The following is a 24740-nucleotide window of genomic DNA, read 5'->3' on the forward strand; positions in this document are numbered from 1 at the left end:
CGTGGAGAAAATAATAAAAATATATCTTTTTCTGAGCGAAGCTCCTTTTTGAATTCATTTATTTTCAGAACTGCTTTACATATTAATGCTTACATCTATTTATACTATTCCTATTTGTGATGATAAGTGATGTTTGTTGTTTGTTTACTGATAAAGCTGATATTGAAAACTGTTTACGTGTTTGGTGTATTGTTATCTTATGGCTATTGTTACTTTTGAGAGGAATCAAGAATATGCTTCTTTGTTTGTTCTATATTATCACTTGAAGGGACAAAGGGTATGTCATCACTTACAGATATTTTAGTTTGAAAACAATAAACAAAGAGTATGTTATTGCTTAAAGATATTTTAATTTGTAAACAATAATTATGTGTGTGTGGTATGCATGTATATGTGTATGTATGTGTGTATGTATCTACCTAGTATTTATACTAACGGCGTTAACGCTCACCGGTGTTAAAAATGAAATGCCCCCATTTCGAAGGCTTAGGTTTTGACATCGTTGTAATTCGGTTAGATAAGCTAATTCGAAATTTCTTCGGCGGTTGATGTTCAATTGTAATTGTCGATAAGCATATAATTTTATAATTAAGTACGTTATTATAACTAATATAATTGTTACTATAGTTATATATAAAGTGAATTTCCAAGGATGCTCCTCAATTGGCATAAGTAATTTATACATTTTTTGTATGTTAGTAAATTTATAATCTGATTCAGAGTTTGAAATTCTCAGTACATTGACCTTTTCATTTTGGTGAGCATGTATTGTATCTTATTTCTTGTTTGTGGTTAACATAAGTTTTATTACCAATAGTTGTATTAAAATCGAATTGGATTAAATGTGGACCATTTACTTTAACACTAAACCTACCGATACTTTATGTATTCCTATTCCTACCAAAGTGGGTCAAATGACCCGCCTTTAAAATGTTATATATATTACTAAGTCTAGCGAAAAATATATCAATTACGCCAATTTGGTACATGAATGAAACATTTGTTTTCAATTAATGATTCAAAATAGTTTATATATTAAATTTAAAAAACATAAAAATAGTTTATTCTTTGCTTTGTTTTTGCTCCTGTTGAAAATCTTCTTTCGGCAAGTTCTTCAGCTAATTAAAATAAAAATTGTTATCTAGAGGTGTTTTTGCCGATTGTTTCTCTATATAAAACTCTTGAGTTGATTCCAGCCAGGTCAAGAATATTGAAGAAAATCTGCGCAGGCCATCTTTGCGATTTTGATTTCACTGAGTATTTTCTGGCCATCTGATTCGTCATCTCTACACCGTACTTAGTATTATTGTAAAATCCTATCGTTTCTGGTATACGCTTGCCATATGTTTCAATGCTTACAGATTTATGTTTTGCGCTTAGTAAAAGCACTTTTTTGTTTGTCTTACTTTTTTAATGGTAAGTGAATAATGACTCGATTTATATAGTTTTGTTGAGAAGCGTGGCGCACCATCTTTCTTCTACTTGGCTAATTTGGGCAGTTCTCTTATGCTTCCGCGAATCGTTTCCAAAAGAGTGGTTCTCTTTTCTAATAGTTTCGTAGCGAGTGAAGCGCTTGTAAAGAAATTATCTGTAGTGACGCTTCTTTCGCATCCTGTGAACGGTTCCATTAGTTTGAGAACAACGAATTTCGCAAGCGGAGTTGAAGCACCTCTTTTTTCTTCCTTTTCCAAATATGAAAATCCATTTATGATGTATTTAGTGCTTACATCAGATGCTAGCCAAAATTTGATACCAAACTTATTCGGTTTGTTCGGCATATATTGTGTAAATCTACTTTGTTTTCGAAGAGCTGTTCATCGATAGTTACATGTTACACAGGCTTCTAACAATTTTGGCTATTCTTGATGAATTTGTACCATACTTCTGAGATTAGAGCTTCGTTGCTGGCTAGACCCCATTTAGTGATAGATATGAAATGTTCAAATTTTTTGCCTGATATAAGCCACGTGCATATACTATGTACATAGAAGACCAATAAATACATTTACTTTTGCAGGAGTAAAATTCCATTGAGCTCCCAATACTCGAGAGGCTTCTTCTTCTGTGCATTTTCTTATGTGCTCCATTACACGATTGACAATAATCAAAGAAAATGCAGTTCTTACTTTGCCCTTCATTATATTTCGTTTGGCATACGCTGTCGGGCCTACAACCTCCCTAAAAATATTATAAATTGGAGAACGTCCAGGTGTTGAGCTTTGTTCTATTTCTTGCCAAATTGTACCATCAGGCGCAATTTCAGTACATCGGTCTTTCACATATTTTTCACTTTCTGAACTCGATAACGGTCTTTTTCTCGTCTTCGCTTTCTTTACCTGAGGACTCACATTCATCTGTACTGTCAAATGAATTATTATATTGTACTATGTTATCTACTTTACTTTCAGACAGTTGCTCCTCACTGAATTCCGAACACTCATCATCTATGTTATTTATAACTTCCAATGATTTCAAATATCTTGAATGTTTTGACATTTTTGGGATAAGAATTATATGTAAAATTATCAAATAAGAATTTTTGATTCACAAAATAGCACTATAACTTGAAATTTGTACGGTAACGCTCGCTTGTAGTAGAACGAAATTGGCTATTCATCCGTCAGTCTGCAATAAATATAACTCAATGGAGCGAAATATATCACGTAATAGGAAAAACGGCTCAATCAAGAGACACAATCTGTGCATGGGTCAAATGACCCGTTACGGTAGTTAGAGCAGATCACATATATTTCTCGGTAAAACAATTAGCAAGAGAGGAGTAAATTTTGAAAAATACATTCGATGTATTTTTTAATAAAAGTCGTGAAAGAAAACGGCGATTTAATAATGTCATTTCCAAAATCTTATGAAAAAAAGTTTAAAATGGGTCATTTGACCCGTCATGGTAGGTTTAGTGTTAAGTCCGTTCCATGTGTGTTCATAGTCGATAATAATGTTACCGTTATCTAATACTTGTAAGGGAATGTTATTTTCTTGAATAATATTACAATGGGCAGTTTGTTTTAATAATAAAGGAATAGTACAAGTATAGTTTGGTTCTTTTTTACAAATATAAGTTCCTACATAATTTTTACATTTTAATAAGTTAGTGAATATATTATTACATGAAGCAATTCTATTTATTATAAAGTTGATATTTTCCATATTTAAAGGCTAATGGAGTAAGGTTATACATTTTACATTTATCAGTTAATACAGGATATTTGTAGATTATAATAATAGCATTATTAAAGATACATATGTGTATATCGAGATACTCTAGTACATTTATTATGGGAATATCATATAATTCGTTTTTTATTATTTGCTGCACATCCTTGGTATTAAGTGTGCCAGAGAAAAAATTTCCTGTTTTTGCGAAGTTAATGGTATTTGTAATAGTTACTAATTCGCTGTATATTTCTGCGAGTATTGAGTGATCAAAAATGGATTGTGGATCTAATGCTGCTAATATTTTTTCAAATCGTGAATTTATTTTCCTTTGCTGATTATTATTATTAATAAGCTGATTAAGTCCTGTTTTAATTTCTACAAGATCATCGTGATCTGGTATTCCTGTTACAAATTTTAATACTGATCCTAAAAAATTTAGGGCACGTTTGGCACGATACTCGGATGGTATTAATTGTGACTTCAAAGCTTCTATTTTATCAATTAATATATTTTTTCCTTGGTTTTGAGTTGAGTCATAACTAGTTAGCATCATTTTTTCGTATGGTTGTAATATTATAGATAAGTTCAATACATGGTAAAGATAGGATGAACTCTCATAGGTATATACATACATCATCTAACTCTGTAAGTACATATTTTTTACCAGTCAAGTCTGTGATCCTATCGCAAAACCCGTAGGTAATTATCACCAAAGGTATGAAAACTATTCGTTGCATGGTGTTCAATTTTTTCTTATACTGTCTTTATGTATAATTTTCCCCCTAACTGTTAGGATTGTGTCCCACGATCTTGTTTCACTTTGTGTTTGTTGTATTGTATTTCGTTGCAAGTTTATTGCGACGATCTGTTCGGCTGTAAACTGTATCACCAGGCTGGTAGGTTATGCCTTTCCTACTTTTATTGTGATATCGCAGTAATTTCTTCTGATTATTCTCAAGTATTTCTTTGATATCAGAATACTTTTCGCGGTTATAAAAAACGTCTTCAGGCTTATATCCTGTTGCTGAATGGATTGTCTTGTTGTATTGGCGAACTGCGTTGAATAGTTCGTCAGCAGCAGCGGTTTTATTTTCTGCAGCTAAACTTTGACAGAGCTCAATAAGTGTACTATGTAACCGTTCAACTTGAGCGTTTGATGTCGAATGGTGTACAGGCGTGACGGAGTGTGTTATTTGTAGTCGGCTGTACAATAATTTTGGTATGTTTCCGTTAAATATACCTTCGTTATCAGTCATGAGTTACTTGGCATTCGGGTAAACTTGTGTACTTCTTTCATGTATTCGTGACAGTTTATCTTATCTGTCTATGGAGCTAAGGTACTGCATGTTTTTAATATGGAATACGTCCATCTGTATATATGGAGGATGGTTCCATGTGTAGAAGTCCACGCAAGTGGGGAAAGTTACTGATCGCCATTCACTTGGGAGTGGCCAGGACGATTCTTCTACATATGGTTCAAGCAGCTCACAACGTCCGGGATTAGCCCACGTATCCTCTGGTTAGCTTTCGAACACCCGTTCGGGAGTGAGCTAACGTGAGAAGGCGAAGCATCCCAGCATAGCTGGTTGTGCGCTGGGTTTGGGACCCGCCACTTAAAAATCCCCCCCAATGAAAACAGCAACAAAGCCTCGGATGAGAACTTCCAACACTGATGACGACCCCTGCAAACGAAATAAGGAATACGATTTGAGGGCATGCACCTGGAATGTCCGGTCCCTTAATGGGGAAGGTGCCTCTGCCCGGCTGGTTGATGTCCTCGTAAGAGCAAAGGCTGACATCACTGCCATCCAAGAGATGCGATGGACGGGGCAAGGCAAGAAAACCATAGGACCTTGCGACGTCTACTACAGCTGCCATGTAAAGGAGCGCAAATTCGGTGTCGGATTTGTTGTGGGAGAGAGACTTCGTCGCCAAGTACTGTCGTTCACTCCGGTGGACGAGCGTCTCGCAATAATCCGCATCAAAGCACGTTTTTTTAACATATCGCTAATTTGCGCCCACGCCCCGACGGAAGAGAAGGACGATGCGACCAAAGATTCCTTCTATGAGCGCTTGGAGCGTTCGTATGAGCACTGCCCCCGCCACGACATAAAAATCGTGATTGGCGACTTCAACGCCAGGGTGGGCAAGGAGGGAATTTTTGGTCCCACAGTCGGAAAATTCAGCCTGCACAACGAAACATCCGGTAACGGACAGAGGCTGATCGACTTCGCCGGGGCCCGAAACATGGTAGTCTGCAGCACCAGATTCCAGCATAAAAAAATCCACCAAGCTACCTGGCTGTCCCCTGATCGAAAAACGCGAAACCAGATCGATCATGTTGTGATAGATGGAAGACACGCTTCTAGTGTATTAGATGTACGCACGATCCGAGGACCCAACATCGACTCGGATCATTACCTTGTTGCAGCCAAGCTGCGCACACGCCTCTGTGCAGCAAAAAACGTACATCTACCTACGCAAAGAATGTTCGACATCGAAAAGCTGCAATCACAACAGACAGCCAGAAGATTCGCCACTCGACTCTCACTCCTGCTCTCAGAGAGCACTTCCCAACAAACCGGCATGCACGAGCAATGGAGCAACATTTCTCGTTCCCTACGTACCGCCGCCGAAGAAGAAATCGGATTCCGGCGAGCCCGAAAAAACAATTGGTACGACGAGGAATGTCATGCTGCCGCAGAAAGAAAGGATGCCGCCTATAGAGCCACGCTGCGATCGGGCGCAACGCGAGCCATGTGGGATCGCTACAGAGAGCTGAAAAAGGAAGAGAGACGTATTATCCGACAGAAGAAACGAGAGGCCGAAATACGTGAGTGCGAGGAGCTTGAGATGCTGGCCAACAGGAACAACGCCCGAAAATTCTACCAGAAAGTTCGGCGGCTTACAGAAGGTTTTAAGACCGGGGCGTTTTCCTGTAAGAACAAAGACGGCGATCTGGTGACTGACGTACAGAGCAATCTTAAATTATGGAGGGAACACTTCTCGAACCTGTTAAACAGTGACAGCTGCGCATGTCGTAGAGAATGTGAAGATCCCGATACCCCAATCGATGACGACGGAATTGTAGTTCCGTTACCCGACCATGACGAGGTGAGAATAGCAATATCACGGCTACAGAACAACAAAGCCACGGGCGCCGACGGACTGCCGGCTGAGCTATTCAAACATGGCGGCGAGGAGCTGGTAAGGTGCATGCATCAGCTCCTATGCAAAATATGGTCGGATGAAAGCATGCCTGCCGATTGGAATTTAAGTGTGCTCTGCCCAATCCATAAGAAGGGCGACCCTGCAATTTGTGCCAATTACCGCGGGATTAGTCTTCTAAATATCGCCTATAAGGTTCTAGCGAGCGTATTGTGTGAAAGGCTGAAGCCCACCGTCGACCAACTGATTGGACCTTATCAGTGTGGCTTCAGACCTGGAAAGTCTACCATCGACCAAATATTCTCAATACGCCAAATCTTGGAAAAGACCCATGAAAGGAGAATCGACACACACCACCTTTTCGTCGACTTCAAAGCTGCATTCGACAGTACGGAAAGGAGTTACCTGTATGCCGCGATGTCTGAATTTGGTATCCCCGCAAAACTAATACGGCTATGTAAGATGACGTTGCTCAACACCAGTAGCGCCGTCAGAATTGGGAAGGACCTCTCCGAGCCGTTTGATACCAAACGAGGTTTCAGACAGGGTGACTCGCTGTCGTGTGACTTCTTTAACCTGATGTTGGAGAGCATCGTACGAGCCGCAGAACTTAATCGCTCAGGCACAATATTTTATAAGAGCGTACAATTGTTGGCGTATGCCGATGATATCGATATCATCGGCCTTAACAACCGCGCTGTTAGTTCTGCCTTCTCCAAACTGGATAAAGAGGCAAAGCGAATGGGTTTGGTGGTGAACGAGGACAAAACGAAGTACCTCCTGTCTTCAAACAAACAGTCGGCGCACTCGCGTATCGGCACCCACGTCACTGTAGACAGTTATAAGTTCGAGGTTGTAAAGGACTTCGTTTATTTAGGAACCAGCATTAACACCGATAACAATGTCAGCCTTGAAATCCAACGTAGAATCTCTCTTGCCAACAAGTGCTACTTTGGACTAAGTAGGCAATTGAGCAGTAAAGTCCTCTCTCGTCGAACAAAACTAACACTCTACAAGACTCTCATCATGCCCGTCCTAACGTATGGCGCAGAAGCTTGGACGATGTCAACATCCGATGAAGCGACGCTTGGAGTGTTCGAGAGAAAGATTCTGCGTAAGATTTTTGGACCTTTGCACGTTGGCAACGGCGAATATCGCAGACGATGGAACGATGAGCTGTATGAGCTTTACGACGACATAGATATAGCGCAGCGAATAAAGATCCAGCGGCTACGTTGGCTGGGTCATGTCGTCCGAATGGATACAAACGCTCCGGCTTTGAAAGTATTCGATGCGGTACCAGCTGGTGGTAGTAGAGGAAGAGGAAGGCCTCCTCTGCGTTGGAAAGATCAGGTGGAGAAGGACTTGGCTTCACTTGGTGTGTCCAATTGGCGCCGGTTAGCACGAGAAAGAAACGACTGGCGCGCTTTGTTAAACTCGGCCAAAATCGCGTAAGCGGTTATCGCGCCAATTAAGAAGAAAGAAGAAGAATGGTTTAATAGTATTTCTTGCATGTTATTTTTATAGTTCCTATGTGAACGTTTATGTGTCTGTGTAACGATTTCCCTTTGTTCGTTTAAAGAAATTACGTCATTTAACTGATTTTGGGCTAGCACCAGGGCACAACTTGGGAAGGTGCAAATAATTTCTTGTTTTAGATGAAATAGTATTTCCTCTTCTATTTTTATCGCATTCGTAACTTTTGGATTGATTATGTCTTCAAGTTTAGACAGTAAATCCGGTGTATCTTTAAAAAATATTGTGTGTCTAAATTGACCGGGAAATGTGGTTTGATTAATAACTTCTTTCTTTTCGTTATCTTGTAAAATAAATATTTGATTTTTGAACGAGTTTAGTGATTGTTTGACTTTTTTTATAGTCTCAACAGGAGAACTTTGTTGTGAGTGTTCTAAACAGTTTGTTGTGTTATTGATTTGCTGCCGTGAAAGTGCATCTGCAACAACATTCTGGTGGCCAGGTTTATAAACAAGTTTGGCACCGTATTCTTCAATTAGATTCTTCCAACGTTTTAATTTCGCATTTGGATTTTTTTCAGAAATCGAAAATATTAGGGATTGGTGATCCGTGTAAATTGTTAAGTTTGCTACACCGTACAAATAGTTTCTAAGTTTTTGTAAGGACCAACCAATTGCTAGTAGTTCTTTCTCATTTGTACTATAGTTTTGTTCTGTTCCATTGAGTGTGCGTGAAATGAATGCAATCGGGTGGCGATTTTGAGGTAAAACTGCCCCGATAGAGAAATTGCTAGCATCGGTTGTTCAACTAAATGGTTTGGCAAAATCGGGTTGGAAAAGTTCAACTTGCTCTGGTAAGGTGTTTTTGATCTTTTCCAACGCTTCTACTGCTCCTATGTCTAATTTTATTGGTACTTTAGCACTTTGATTTTTCGATACCATTCCTAATTCTCTTCTCAAATTAATTGTTAGAGGCTTCGTGATTTTGGCAAAATCTTTAATGAACTTCCTATAATAACTAACAAGTCCTAAGAAAGATCGTAATTCCTTAAATTTTTTTGGTTGTGGGTAGTTTTTTATATAATAGTTTCGATCTTTTTTGGATCTACTGTGATTTTATTGTGTTTTATAATATGTCCTAGGTATTTAGCTGAATCCTGGAAAAAATTTGACTTTTCGTCAGAAATTTTCATGTTAGCATTATGAAGTGCGTTAATTATTATCCGGATGTCTTCCATATGTTCTTCCGGTGTAGCTGAATAAATTAGCACGTCATCAATATACATAAGCATACGCGAACATCCCGATATATTCTCTAAGAATGTCGTCAACGCATCGTTGAAATATAGAGGGTGCATTCTTTAATCCGAATGTCATTCTGATAAATTTATACTTTGCGCCGTTGACAAAGAATGCTGTCTTTTCTCGATCACATTCTTTAATTAATATCTGATGAACCCCTGATTCTAAATCTATTGTGGAAAAACCCTTTGCTTTTCCGAGATTTTGTATTGTCATATTATTATCTGGAATTGGATATCTGTTAGTTAGGTTACCTCATCATGTTGGTCTCCTTGCCGCGGGGATGAGGCTTAAGTGCTGGTTTAGCCCCCATATCATGAGGGTTAACCCACCACGAACTAAGAGGGAAGCTCCACATGGGTATTGGCTGGCCAACCATCCGGAAAACGGCGGAGGACAGTCAATCACCATGCGGAGAGTACCGCACCGACGATCTCCCCACTGCTATCCCTAACCTGGTATCCCATCATCTCCTCTCCTGTACCCCCCCTAATCCAGGGTGTTACGCGTCACCGTGCCCAATGGATGGTTTGCAGCCAGGGGTATCCGGCTGTATTTTAACGGCGCCCTTCTGAAACTGGGTCACCTCAGGAGGTAGAATGACCTTGCCATGGTAGAGGGGACTGCCATGGTCGACTTTTCCCCTCTCCCCCCTAAAAAATCCTAGTCCGCCACGCTTGCCACGTCGAGCAGTGCGGACGATTATGAAATAAAATGAATTCTAAAAAAAACCTAGCCTCGGACAACCAAGGCACCCACAAATTAAGACCAAATCCCTCAGGAAGGTCAGGTCTTTCAATAAGGAAGACCACTAATGTAAGCGGAGTGAAGCCTGTGGCCAAGCCAGGGCCTAACTCCCGCTCCGTCCCTTCAGGGACTGCCTCTACGGCAGCGAAACCTTTCACTGGCAACAATCCCAACCCTGTCCTAAGACAAGTTGAGGATGACACTCCATCAACGTCTGGTGCCAGCAATAGACCCCCCCTCGCAACAAAATCGTCGGGAAGCAAGAGCTGCCCTGTCAAAAGACAAGCAGACCTTGCTGTCCCTGTCACTCCAGGTGACACGGGAACTCCGAAAGGAGAAACACCCCCATCAACGTCGGCAACATCGGACCACATGGCTAAGCCAATGGCTTCCGATGTCTGCCCTTCTGGCACTATCACTGCCCCGGGTAGTACCCACCCCCGGAAGCAAATAAGTGCGTCAGAAAGGTACTATCGTACCAGGCGATCGGCCTTCAGAATCCTGGAGAGACTGAAGGACACTAGAGAAGAGGATCTGACGGAGGAACAGTCAGACTCCAAGGCGTGGGCTGAAGCCTTCATTACCGAACACAGGGAGAAGGCCAAAATGGACTCCGCACAAGGCAAGCGGAAGAGATCGAGTGAAGGGACATCGGCTGAAGCCAAACGAACCAAGGTGTCCGCCACTCAAATGACCAAAGTCACACCGAAGAGGTCTTTCGCGGAAGTAGCGAAAGGAAGCCATGTACGGGCAGTGATTGATCGCAGTTCCCATGATGGTGCGATCTCTCAAGCAAACTGGGACTTAATCAATAGGAGCCTCTGGAAGGTGTATAGGGACATCCTGAAAGAAAATCCAGGAGCTCCACCCAGCTGCTCGGATGCGGGATGGTTTCAATCCCGCGTCAAATTAATAAGGTGCGCTGAACAACGTTCCGTGGACCTATACACCCTAGCGATTAATCGCATAGGGGAACCTTGGCCGGGGGCCCGCCTTGATGTGGTCCGCCGAGAAGACATTCCCAACCGGCCAAGATCTAGAGCCTGGATACCAGACTTCCACTCTGATCCAGAGGAAGTCCTGGATCTAATAAAGCTAGGCAACCCCGAACTACCTACCAGCGACTGGAAGGTAGCAAAGATTGGCGAAGTGGACGGCAAGAGGAGACTGGCCGTGATAATCCTCAATGAGGAATCTTTGGACCCACTTGCCACCAGGAAATGGAAGATTAATTACGGCTTCCAAACGCTGACTCTCCATGTCTACAGACAGGATGTAGCTAGCAAGAGCACCTCCGCAGAAAATATAACTTCATCTGCGGAAGCAAACGAGGTTGTCACAGACAACGATGAGGTGGCTTCCAACTCCGGTATGGTAGGCGAACTCTTCGAAAGGGTTACCTTAGAGGACATAGAGGGGGAATACTCCGATCTCTCTGCTATGGAGGATGAGGAGTCTCTCCCCCCTATATCCGATGAAGAGAACGCAGACCAAACCGTGGTTGGCTGCCCTTCAATAACCTATAATAGCGATGGTGAAGATTGTACAAATCAATCTTCACCACAGTAAGGCGGCCTCAGCCGCACTCATCCTCCGTCTCGCAGAAAGAGAAGAGGACATCGTGCTCATCCAAGAACCATGGGTCGTGAAAGATCGGGTTTGCGGTTTGAGCAGCAGAGAGTATAAATTGGTCTATGTCACTGACAAAGGTAAACCCAGGTCGTGCATACTAGCAAAGAAATGTATTAATATATATTTACTAATACAATTTAGCGATGCGGATAACGTAATCACGGCAGTGGAGTCCTGCGGAAGGACGATATGGCTTGCCTCATCTTATATGGCACACGACGCGGAGCAACCACCTCCATCACAACTCATAAGAGACGCAGTTCATGAAGCATCGAGATGTGGCACCCCATTCATACTGGGAGCAGATGCTAATGCACATCATCATGTCTGGGGCAGTTCAGACACAAACGCACGTGGTGAGTACATCTTTGAATTCATTATGTGTAACAATCTTTATATTAGTAACATAGGGGATACCCCTACTTTTGTAACAACTACGAGAAGTGAAGTTCTAGACATCACGTGTGTCAATGAACGAGGGTCCCAAATTTTAAAGGATTGGAGAGTGTCTACAGACAACTCCTTCTCAGATCATAGGTACTTAACGTACACCATTTCATTGCCAACTAAGCAGTTCAAGCCGGTTATAAACCGCGGACGCACAAACTGGGGGATGTTTGAATTCACGTTATCCAGCAATCTCCCAGCAGCGACATACACAATTAACTCCGAGCCACAGCTCGACTCAGTGGTTGATGGGCTGACTTCAGCATTTCAGCAAGCTGCGAAAGCAGCATGTCCTCAGAGAACAAGAAGAGGAAAACCGAAACCTCCATGGTGGTCCACTGATATAGCAAACCTCAGAAGGGAATGCAGAACTATGTATAACGAAGCGAGGAGAACCAACTCGTGGGACAGATACAAAGAATGCCAGCGTAGATTTAAGTATGCCATAAGGGCAGCAAAAACGGCGTCTTGGAGAGACTTCTGTCAAAAGATAGAAAGCGTTTCGGAGACCAGTAGACTCCGGAAAGTAGTATCAACAAGTCCCAGTAACCCTAGCTACCTCATAAGAGAGAATGGCAACTGGACAACCAGCAGTGAAGAAACACTAGAATTACTAATTCAGACGCACTTTCCGGGTTGTCTCTGCAACGAAGACAGTAGAACCCACCCTATAGTTCACTACGAGAACCCCCCAACAGATTTCATAACGGAGGACAACATAAAACTTGCCATTGGCAGCTTCAAACCTTACAAATCACCGGGACCTGATGGAATCATTCCCGCTGACTTGCAACACACAAAAGATATGATTGCACCTACACTCGCCTTAATTTTTGAGGCAGCGATACGTCTTAACTATATCCCCAAGAAATGGGCAGAAGTAAAAGTGGTATTCATTCCCAAAGGAGGGAAAACCACACATACGAAACCGAAGGACTTCAGGCCAATCAGCCTATCATCCTTTTTGTTAAAATCTTTAGAGCGATTGCTAGATGTGCATATCAAAGGAAGGATTAGCGACAAACTATCACCTTCCCAGCATGCATACAGCAAGGGCAAATCAGTGGAAACAGCGCTCCATGAGCTAGTTTACACAGTCGAGAAATCACTTCACTACAAAGAATTTACCTTCGCTGCCTTTCTAGACATCGAGGGTGCCTTCAATAACATATATCCGGAAGCAATTACCACCTCGCTAACGGAAATGGGAGTAAGCAATGCAATAGTCTCGTTTATAGAACGAATGCTAACTGGGCGAACGATAAACGCAAACTTGGGTGACACATTTGTTAAAAAATTTCCGATCAGGGGTACACCCCAAGGTGGGGTAATTTCTCCACTTCTGTGGAACCTAACTGTCAACAATCTTCTACAAGAACTGGAAAAAATTGGAGGGAAAATAATATCATATGCCGATGATATTGTAATAGCAATCTCGGGGAAACACCTTCCAACATTATGTGACCTTCAACAAAGATCTCTCAACAGACTATCACTTTGGTGTAAAAGTCGAGGACTAGAGGTAAATCCGGAAAAAACGGATCTGATACTTTTTAGTAGGAAACACAAAACTCCTACTCTTCAACAAATATTCCTAGGAGGGAAACCACTTAGAGTAATAGAAAGGGCAAAGTATCTAGGACTTATACTAGATAGGAAGCTAAATTGGGGGCTCACAGTCGCAGACAGAGCACGAAAAGCTATGACCGCAATGTACTCCTGCGGAAGGCTCATTGGGAAGAAATGGGGATTGGAACCCAGAATGATACATTGGCTCTACACAGCAGTGGTTAGGCCAATTCTCTACTACGGTATAGTAATATGGTGGGATGCCCTTCAGAAGGGTGTGAACATCAAGAAACTTGACAAGGTACAAAGACTAGCATCTGTTCTGATAACCGGTGCCATGTCAACCACACCATCGAAAGCTTTATATGCGACACTAAACCTCCTTCCGGTAGATCTGCAGGCAATATACAACGCACGCAGTGCGGCAATAAGGTTGAACACTCTAAACAAGTGGTCAAACACGGATTATGGCCACGGTAAAATCCTGGCTGGCACTCTGGGGCTCCCCGAACTGGTGGACTATGCACTCCCGCCTATACTTGCCATTACATCGTTTACGACCCTCCTACCCTCAAGGGAAGAGTGGGAACGGGACGACGTGAGACAGGGCGAGTCCATCCATGTTTACACAGATGGCTCAAAGCTCGAGGGCAGGGTAGGCGGAGGTGTATATTCTGAACAACTGGGGATCTCCTTCAGTTTTCGGCTCCCCGACTACTGTAGTGTCTTTCAGGCTGAACTGATGGCAATAATAAAAGCCGCGACACTGATACAGTGTGATGCGATATCCGGAAATGATATCTACATTTTCACTGATAGCCAAGCGGCGATAAAATCCCTCACAAAACAGTCGACAACCTCCAAGGTAGCCATGAAATGCCGCACATCTCTTAACGAGATGGCTGAGTCATTTCACTTAAAGGTAACATGGGTTCCTGGCCATCGCGACATTGAGGGTAACTGTAGAGCCGATGAACTAGCAAGATTCGGCTTTAAACTGTCTGACGAGCACATAGATAATGACATAGGGATACCCTTACAAACATGTAAGCTACACATCCTTGAAGATGTTGAATTGTAAAGAAAGCAAACGAAAGATGGCGAAATGAAGCCACCTGCAAAATCGCCCGTCAACTTTGGCCGACTCTAAATGCTAAACGCACAGAATCTCTGCTAAGCCAAAATAAACACAGTCTTAGCACATTGATCTCAGTCATAACGGGGCACTGCCTAATAGGTAGACACGCCCAAAGGATGGGTGTGCAAACACATGACTTCTGTAGAAGTTGTCAAGATGAGGACGAGGAAGAGACAATCTCGCACCTACTATGCCACTGCCCTGCTCTATCCAGGCGGAGGTTTACTATTCTGGGTAGACAATTTTTTAATGAGCTAGAAGACCTCAGCACTATAGAAATCAAAGATATTTTAAAATTTTTGAAAAACACACACTGGTTTTAGGAGAGATAGGGACAAGCTCCCCACGTGGCATCACAATGGGCTATGAGCCTGAGTGTGTCCCACAGGACAACCGCTTCAACCTAACCTCAACCAAGTTAGGTTAGGTTAGCCTGGTTGGCAATAAGCCGCGCATAGACCTTTTGGACTCTAGCGATACCAGATGGAGACCGACCTCTATGAATACCTGAAGTAGACATCATGTAGGATGTCAGCGCTTTTAGCGAATCTAAGTAGGGCTGGGAGCTCCGCTTTAGAGACGTCTTCCAGACCCTCAAACAGTGGGGCTCCCAGGCATTTTAGTCGCGTTTTTAGTAATGCCGGACAAGCGCACAGAAGGTGTTCTAAAGTCTCCTCAACATCCTCTCTGCATTTCCTGCATTTGTCCGTGTTAGCAATCCCTATCTTGTACGCATATGCAGCCAGTAGATTGTGGCCTGTTAGCATACCTATGATAGTTCTGCATTCCTTTCGCGAGAGCGTAAGTACGAATGGAGTCAGTTTTTTGTGGTTAGTTCTACACATGACTTTTGCTGTTTTGCATGTGGTCAAGTTAGTCCACCTAGCTTCCACTTGTCTTTTCATGTGGTCGTCCATTTCGTTGTATATTGTGTTTAGCGGTTTTGGTATGTCGTTCTCTTGATCAAATGGTAGCCTCACAGCACTTTTTGCTATCTCATCTACTATTTCGTTCCCCATAATGCCTTTGTGACCAGGTACCCAGTAGATATGCAGCTTATTGTTTCCGGCTAGCCTTTCTATGGCCTCCCTGCTCCGTCGAACATTTTTGGACTTAATACAATATGAGCTTATTGCTCTTATTGCTGCTTGACTATCCACGTGTATATGAATTGTTGAGTTCTTTCTTGTTCTAGAGTAGGCTAGCTCCGCGGCCTTCCCCACAGCAAAAACTTCCGCTTGGAAAATACTGCTGTGGTCTGGCAGCTTGATAGGCTGCCTTATTCCTAGTTTTGAGCAGTAAATACCTGCTCCCACTCCGTCTGGAGTTTTCGAGCCGTCTGTATAGATGTGAAAAGTTCTATGGCCAGGCTTCATGCCTTTGTGCCATCCCTCCTCTTCAATTGTAGTGCGAAAACTTCTCTCCCAATTAAAGTACGAAGTCATGTAGTCCGTGCCACCTGAGCTCCACTTTCCTATTGAGCTGTGACCGAAGGTTCTGCAGGTGAATACCCCCGCAGCCATTAGCCTCCTCGCGGATTTCGCTGCCAGGTTTTCCGCCATGAGGTCAATAGGTGGCATGCTGAGTATCTTCTCCAGTGCCGCCGTTGGAGTGGTCTTCATCGCTCCTGTTATGCACAGAGCAACGAGGCGTTGAATCCTTTCTAGCGGCATTAAGTATGTCAGTTTTTTTGTCGCAGTCCACCATACTAAGGTTCCATACAGCAATATCGGTCTGACTACTGCTGCGTAGCACCAATGCATCAGAGAGGGTGATAGACCCCAAGTAACGCCCAGCATTCTTTTACATGCGTACAATGCATTACTGGCCTTCTTCACCCTCTCCTCAACGTTGTGCTTCCACAGCAATTTGCTGTCCAGTATTACTCCGAGGTACCTCGCATAGTCTTTGAGAAGTAGTTCGTTATTGCCCAGCTTCGGTAGGTTCCACGCCGGAACTTTGTACTTCCTGGTAAAAAGTACCATGTCCGTTTTTCCGGCGTTTATCCCTAGCCCTGCGCGAGATGTCCATTGGTGTATCGTTTTGAGAGTGTTGTTCATCACATTACTGATGGTGTCCAGGTACTTTCCCGTAACTACTATAGCTATGTCATCGGCATAAGCCACTAGTTTAGGTGCCCCTCCGTCAAGTTTCTTAAGAATTTCATTTGCTACAAGTAACCATAATAGCGGTGATAGTACCCCATCTGTTAGTAATCGTATGATAAATTATTTTTTGGAAGTCAACAACCATTCTTCGTTTGGGCTTACCTTGGTCATCGGTGCCCTTTTTGGTACAGTCCATATAAGAGAATTATATGGGCTTTTGCTTGACTGTATAATACCTTCATTTAAAAGCTTCTCAATTTCTTTCCTGACAAAGTCATGATCAGTGTAGAGTACCTCCACTTCACTTCCAAATATTCCTAATACTCAAACTCAAATTATGTAAACCACTTCAATTCACTCTACTTTCAATTTCAATGACATAATTCTTTTCATTTCAATTTACTCCTCTTTAATGACATAATTCTTTTCAATTTCAATAACATAAACTCTTTGCCCTTTTCTTTGAAACCCGAAACATAAGTAAACACATGGCACACACCAAATACACTTTTTGTCACATGATACCCCACTCCAAAGCAAAGCCATAGCTCACTGTGAAGTAAGCTAACCCTGAACATAATTTAAGTCAACCCAAGCAGAATTTCATTTGTATAGTATTTTAAGTATTTACAACTTTGTTATTGATTTGTTACTTGTAACAACGCTTAATTGTAATTATGTATATTTTATTGATGACAAGGCAAAAAGAAAGTATAAAAATAAAGCCATTCTATCAGAAGTCAGCTCAGTCAGCTCAAGCAGCTCAGTCAACTCAGTCCTGATAGTTGGAAGGCAGTTGTTTGCCCTAACTCAAAAAAAAATATTTTATTCTCTAAGGAATCTTTAGTCGGCAGGTTTGCCCTAAAGCTCTTCCATAAGTTAATAGCTCCTTTACTTTGACGATCCTGTCTCACATACATGACGATTCAGCATTACTTAACATGGCGATCCTGCGGCGATCCTGCGGACGATCCTAAACGCTAAATAAATCATTAGTAAAAATGGCTGTCTGGGAAGGAAAGAAATACAAATTAGAAAAGAGTGAAAACTTCGACGAATACATGAAGGAATTGGGTGTCGGCATGGTTCTACGCAAAATGGGTAACAGTATCAGCCCCACCGTTGAACTGAAGAAGGATGGTGATAATTACTCTTTCACCACTACCTCAACCTTCAAGACAACTACGGTCAACTTCAAGCTGGGCGAGGAATTCGATGAAGAGACACTTGATGGTCGCAAAGTGAAGAGCGTCTTCACTCTGGATGGCAACAAATTGGTGCAAGAACAGAAGGGTGACAAACCATCGACCATTATTCGTGAATTCACTAACTCCGAGCTAGTGACTACTCTCACCCTCAACGACGTGAAGTCCGTCAGAGTCTACAAGGCTGTATAAATGCGCAGTGCGCTACATGTGAAGTTCAAAACAACAGTAACAAAAAGCTAAAGTAATTTAAAATAAAAAATGCCACTTCTTGCAATAAAGTAATGATTGAAAAACTAACTATCATACAGCATACATTGTACTTTATATAACTACATATACATATATTATATATATTTTAGATTGTGAATATCCCAATTTTGTTTATGACTGATTATTTGCTGATTAATGCATAAAATAATGTAATTAAAAGTATGAAGTTGTTATTAGGTAACAATTAACTATTTTTATGTGATTAGGCGGCTAATTAAAGTGAAATAATTCTCAATATTATTAACGACGCGCATCAAACTGTTCACACATGCTATGATAAATATTGTTGAATAGAGATTTTTTGCTAATGCATTTAAATATATTAACATTTAATTTAAAATTTTTAATATATCATTAACAAATATAATATTTAAGCACAAAACAGGCATAAGAACAAATGTGACTTTTTGCATTCAGTTAAATAAACATAAAATTGAATATTCGTGCACCTTAATGAAAATAAAAAAAAGTGTAGATTAGACTTAGATTAGGATTAGACTTGATTTGTCAGACTATGATTTCGAAATAGTCTACAAGCAAGGCAAAATGAACACAAATGCCGACGCATTATCACGAATAAAGATAGACTCAGACATACTAAAAAAAATTATACCAACGAATTGTGATGACAATAATAAAATGTTTGTAATAACAAGGGGAATGTCTGCCAAAAAAAACACCAGGGTAGACAAGGAGAACTACAACTCTCATTCGAAGTCAGGCCAACTTCACATTTGGGAATGTACGTCCGTAGCTGATATAAGAAATATAAAAAGATTAAAATTTGTATACGAAGAAAAAATTAAAGGATCCGAAATACAGATAAATAAAAAAGGGGATATAATAGTCCGATATAGTGAGGAGCCTCTGAAATACGTTTCAATCATGGCGAAACTATCATCAATAGCGACTAAAAGAAATATAGAAAAGCTAGCGCTAGCAGAAGATAATTTATTAAAAGAAATGAATATTGAAGATTTTAAGAATGCATTCAACAAGTTACAAAGTGAAAGATTAGAACAAAAATTAAGACCCTTAAGAATAATTTTATATAAAGCCCCAAAACAAATTAATGACGAAGAAATAAAAAAAAAATTAATCTTTGAGTATCACAATTCAGCACTAGGAGGACATCTGGGTATAAGAAAAACTATCTTAAAATTAAAGCAAAAATACATATGGAAGAACATGAGAAAAATGATAAAACGATATATAAACAGTTGTAAAGAATGTACTCGAAACAAACAGACAAAGTACATAAAAGAAAAAATGACAATAACGGACACACCTAGTACAAGTTTTGAAAATTTAAGCATAGATACAGTAGGAACATTGATTATATCAAATGGTTTCCGATATATTTTAACGGTACAATGCGAACTGACAAAATACGTAATCCTATTCCCAATGAAAACTAAAGAAGCAATTTCTATCGCAAAGACACTAGTAGAACAGGTAATACTAAAATACGGACTTTTTAAAACATTAAAATCTGATCGAGGTACAGAGTTTGCAAATGAATTAATGAAAAATATTTGCGAAATACTAAATATAAAGCAGACCTTTTCAGCACCCTATCACCATCAAACAATAACAGTTGAAAGAAGTCACAGAGTCCTAAATGAATTTCTGTTACACTTCGTAGAAAGTCACGAATGGGACCAATGGCTACCTTATTTTGCATTTGCTTTCAATACCACGCCGAACATAGAGACGGAATTTTCACCGTACGAGTTAATATACGGAAAACTTCCACGCTTACCAACTGACATAATCGAGGACAATCAACCAGTATATAACTTAAACAATTACGCAAATGAGATGAAACTTAGACTAAAAGAGTCACTTCTTAGGGCACAAGAACTAATAAAACTAACAAAACAAAAGAGAAAAGAACTATATGATAAGAACAGTAACACATCAGAACTAAAAGTAGGTGACTGGGTATTTGTAAAACTAGAAACTAGAAGAAAACAGCAAAGTCCATATCATGGCCCTTATCTCATAGTAGAGCGTAAAGGAGTCAATTCTGTATTACAAATTAACAATAAGCTTAAGGAATATCATAATAATACCCTTAAGAAATACAAAATCACCTAAAATATTATCATATTAAATAAATTTCAGAAAAATGTACTATAAAACATAGAATTAAAAATAGATTTAGATATACTAAGAAACTTTCAAAGTCATAAAATTATTTTTATTGAAAACCACTGTACTTGCAAAATTTAAACAAATTTCTTAGCACAGTAATTTTCAATCTTAACCATAGGGGTGTAGAGTACCTCCACTTCACTTCCAAATATTCCTAATACTCAAACTCAAATTATGTAAACCACTTCAATTCACTCTACTTTCAATTTCAATGACATAATTCTTTTCATTTCAATTTACTCCACTTTAATGACATAATTCTTTTCAATTTCAATAACATAAACTCTTTGCCCTTTTCTTTGAAACCCGAAACATAAGTAAACACATGGCACACACCAAATACACTTTTTGTCACATGATACCCCACTCCAAAGCAAAGCCATAGCTCACTGTGAAGTAAGCTAACCCTGAACATAATTTAAGTCAACCCAAGCAGAATTTCATTTGTATAGTATTTTAAGTATTTACAACTTTGTTATTGATTTGTTACTTGTAACAACGCTTAATTGTAATTATGTATATTTTATTGATGACAAGGCAAAAAGAAAGTATAAAAATAAAGCCATTCTATCAGAAGTCAGCTCAGTCAGCTCAAGCAGCTCAGTCAACTCAGTCCTGATAGTTGGAAGGCAGTTGTTTGCCCTAACTCAAAAAAAAATATTTTATTCTCTAAGGAATCTTTAGTCGGCAGGTTTGCCCTAAAGCTCTTCCATAAGTTAATAGCTCCTTTACTTTGACGATCCTGTCTCACATACATGACGATTCAGCATTACTTAACATGGCGATCCTGCGGCGATCCTGCGGACGATCCTAAACGCTAAATAAATCATTAGTAAAAATGGCTGTCTGGGAAGGAAAGAAATACAAATTAGAAAAGAGTGAAAACTTCGACGAATACATGAAGGAATTGGGTGTCGGCATGGTTCTACGCAAAATGGGTAACAGTATCAGCCCCACCGTTGAACTGAAGAAGGATGGTGATAATTACTCTTTCACCACTACCTCAACCTTCAAGACAACTACGGTCAACTTCAAGCTGGGCGAGGAATTCGATGAAGAGACACTTGATGGTCGCAAAGTGAAGAGCGTCTTCACTCTGGATGGCAACAAATTGGTGCAAGAACAGAAGGGTGACAAACCATCGACCATTATTCGTGAATTCACTAACTCCGAGCTAGTGACTACTCTCACCCTCAACGACGTGAAGTCCGTCAGAGTCTACAAGGCTGTATAAATGCGCAGTGCGCTACATGTGAAGTTCAAAACAACAGTAACAAAAAGCTAAAGTAATTTAAAATAAAAAATGCCACTTCTTGCAATAAAGTAATGATTGAAAAACTAACTATCATACAGCATACATTGTACTTTATATAACTACATATACATATATTATATATATTTTAGATTGTGAATATCCCAATTTTGTTTATGACTGATTATTTGCTGATTAATGCATAAAATAATGTAATTAAAAGTATGAAGTTGTTATTAGGTAACAATTAACTATTTTTATGTGATTAGGCGGCTAATTAAAGTGAAATAATTCTCAATATTATTAACGACGCGCATCAAACTGTTCACACATGCTATGATAAATATTGTTGAATAGAGATTTTTTGCTAATGCATTTAAATATATTAACATTTAATTTAAAATTTTTAATATATCATTAACAAATATAATATTTAAGCACAAAACAGGCATAAGAACAAATGTGACTTTTTGCATTCAGTTAAATAAACATAAAATTGAATATTCGTGCACCTTAATGAAAATAAAAAAAAGTGTAGATTAGACTTAGATTAGGATTAGACTTGATTTGTCAGACTATGATTTCGAAATAGTCTACAAGCAAGGCAAAATGAACACAAATGCCGACGCATTATCACGAATAAAGATAGACTCAGACATACTAAAAAAAATTATACCAACGAATTGTGATGACAATAATAAAATGTTTGTAATAACAAGGGGAATGTCTGCCAAAAAAAACACCAGGGTAGACAAGGAGAACTACAACTCTCATTCGAAGTCAGGCCAACTTCACATTTGGGAATGTACGTCCGTAGCTGATATAAGAAATATAAAAAGATTAAAATTTGTATACGAAGAAAAAATTAAAGGATCCGAAATACAGATAAATAAAAAAGGGGATATAATAGTCCGATATAGTGAGGAGCCTCTGAAATACGTTTCAATCATGGCGAAACTATCATCAATAGCGACTAAAAGAAATATAGAAAAGCTAGCGCTAGCAGAAGATAATTTATTAAAAGAAATGAATATTGAAGATTTTAAGAATGCATTCAACAAGTTACAAAGTGAAAGATTAGAACAAAAATTAAGACCCTTAAGAATAATTTTATATAAAGCCCCAAAACAAATTAATGACGAAGAAATAAAAAAAAAATTAATCTTTGAGTATCACAATTCAGCACTAGGAGGGCATCTGGGTATAAGAAAAACTATCTTAAAATTAAAGCAAAAATACATATGGAAGAACATGAGAAAAATGATAAAACGATATATAAACAGTTGTAAAGAATGTACTCGAAACAAACAGACAAAGTACATAAAAGAAAAAATGACAATAACGGACACACCTAGTACAAGTTTTGAAAATTTAAGCATAGATACAGTAGGAACATTGATTATATCAAATGGTTTCCGATATATTTTAACGGTACAATGCGAACTGACAAAATACGTAATCCTATTCCCAATGAAAACTAAAGAAGCAATTTCTATCGCAAAGACACTAGTAGAACAGGTAATACTAAAATACGGACTTTTTAAAACATTAAAATCTGATCGAGGTACAGAGTTTGCAAATGAATTAATGAAAAATATTTGCGAAATACTAAATATAAAGCAGACCTTTTCAGCACCCTATCACCATCAAACAATAACAGTTGAAAGAAGTCACAGAGTCCTAAATGAATTTCTGTTACACTTCGTAGAAAGTCACGAATGGGACCAATGGCTACCTTATTTTGCATTTGCTTTCAATACCACGCCGAACATAGAGACGGAATTTTCACCGTACGAGTTAATATACGGAAAACTTCCACGCTTACCAACTGACATAATCGAGGACAATCAACCAGTATATAACTTAAACAATTACGCAAATGAGATGAAACTTAGACTAAAAGAGTCACTTCTTAGGGCACAAGAACTAATAAAACTAACAAAACAAAAGAGAAAAGAACTATATGATAAGAACAGTAACACATCAGAACTAAAAGTAGGTGACTGGGTATTTGTAAAACTAGAAACTAGAAGAAAACAGCAAAGTCCATATCATGGCCCTTATCTCATAGTAGAGCGTAAAGGAGTCAATTCTGTATTACAAATTAACAATAAGCTTAAGGAATATCATAATAATACCCTTAAGAAATACAAAATCACCTAAAATATTATCATATTAAATAAATTTAAGAAAAATGTACTATAAAACATAGAATTAAAAATAGATTTAGATATACTAAGAAACTTTCAAAGTCATAAAATTATTTTTATTGAAAACCACTGTACTTGCAAAATTTAAACAAATTTCTTAGCACAGTAATTTTCAATCTTAACCATAGGGGTGTAGAGTACCTCCACTTCACTTCCAAATATTCCTAATACTCAAACTCAAATTAAATAAACCACTTCAATTCACTCTACTTTCAATTTCAATGACATAATTCTTTTCATTTCAATTTACTCCACTTTAATGACATAATTCTTTTCAATTTCAATAACATAAACTCTTTGCCCTTTTCTTTGAAACCCGAAACATAAGTAAACACATGGCACACACCAAATACACTTTTTGTCACATGATACCCCACTCCAAAGCAAAGCCATAGCTCACTGTGAAGTAAGCTAACCCTGAACATAATATAATTTAAGTCAACCCAAGCAGAATTTCATTTGTATAGTATTTTAAGTATTTACAACTTTGTTATTGATTTGTTACTTGTAACAACGCTTAATTGTAATATAATTATGTATATTTTATTGATGACAAGGCAAAAAGAAAGTATAAAAATAAAGCCATTCTATCAGAAGTCAGCTCAGTCAGCTCAAGCAGCTCAGTCAACTCAGTCCTGATAGTTGGAAGGCAGTTGTTTGCCTTAACTCAAAAAAAAAAATCTTTTATTCTCTAAGAAATCTTTAGTCGGCAGGTTTGCCCTAAAGCTCTTCCATAAGTTAATAGCTCCTTTACTTTGACGATCCTGTCTCACATACATGACGATTCAGCATCACTTTACATCAGTCATGGGATATGGATATTGGGGTCTTCAGATTCGGTTGTGATAGCTGTTTGTATTGTGGTTGTAAAGGGCAGTGTTCC

General features: G+C 39.3%; 2 protein-coding genes across 2 annotated transcripts; both read left to right on the plus strand.

The window, feature by feature from the left end:
• Positions 1-17740: 17740 nt before the first annotated feature.
• LOC129251296 (probable fatty acid-binding protein) lies at positions 17741-18251 on the plus strand. The gene has a single exon (XM_054890659.1). It carries the CDS (start codon positions 17762-17764, stop codon positions 18155-18157), a length of 396 nt encoding a protein of 131 aa, XP_054746634.1. The 5' UTR covers positions 17741-17761; the 3' UTR covers positions 18158-18251.
• A 2961-nt stretch (positions 18252-21212) lies between these two features.
• Positions 21213-21720, plus strand: LOC129251297 (probable fatty acid-binding protein). Its single transcript, XM_054890660.1, has one exon. The coding sequence runs from the start codon at positions 21234-21236 to the stop codon at positions 21627-21629; it is 396 nt and encodes a 131-aa protein (XP_054746635.1). The 5' UTR covers positions 21213-21233; the 3' UTR covers positions 21630-21720.
• The last annotated feature ends 3020 nt before the right edge of the window (positions 21721-24740 follow it).

Source organism: Anastrepha obliqua, unplaced genomic scaffold (genome assembly GCF_027943255.1).
Source record: "Anastrepha obliqua isolate idAnaObli1 unplaced genomic scaffold, idAnaObli1_1.0 ptg000012l, whole genome shotgun sequence".
NCBI classification, from domain to species: domain Eukaryota; kingdom Metazoa; phylum Arthropoda; class Insecta; order Diptera; family Tephritidae; genus Anastrepha; species Anastrepha obliqua.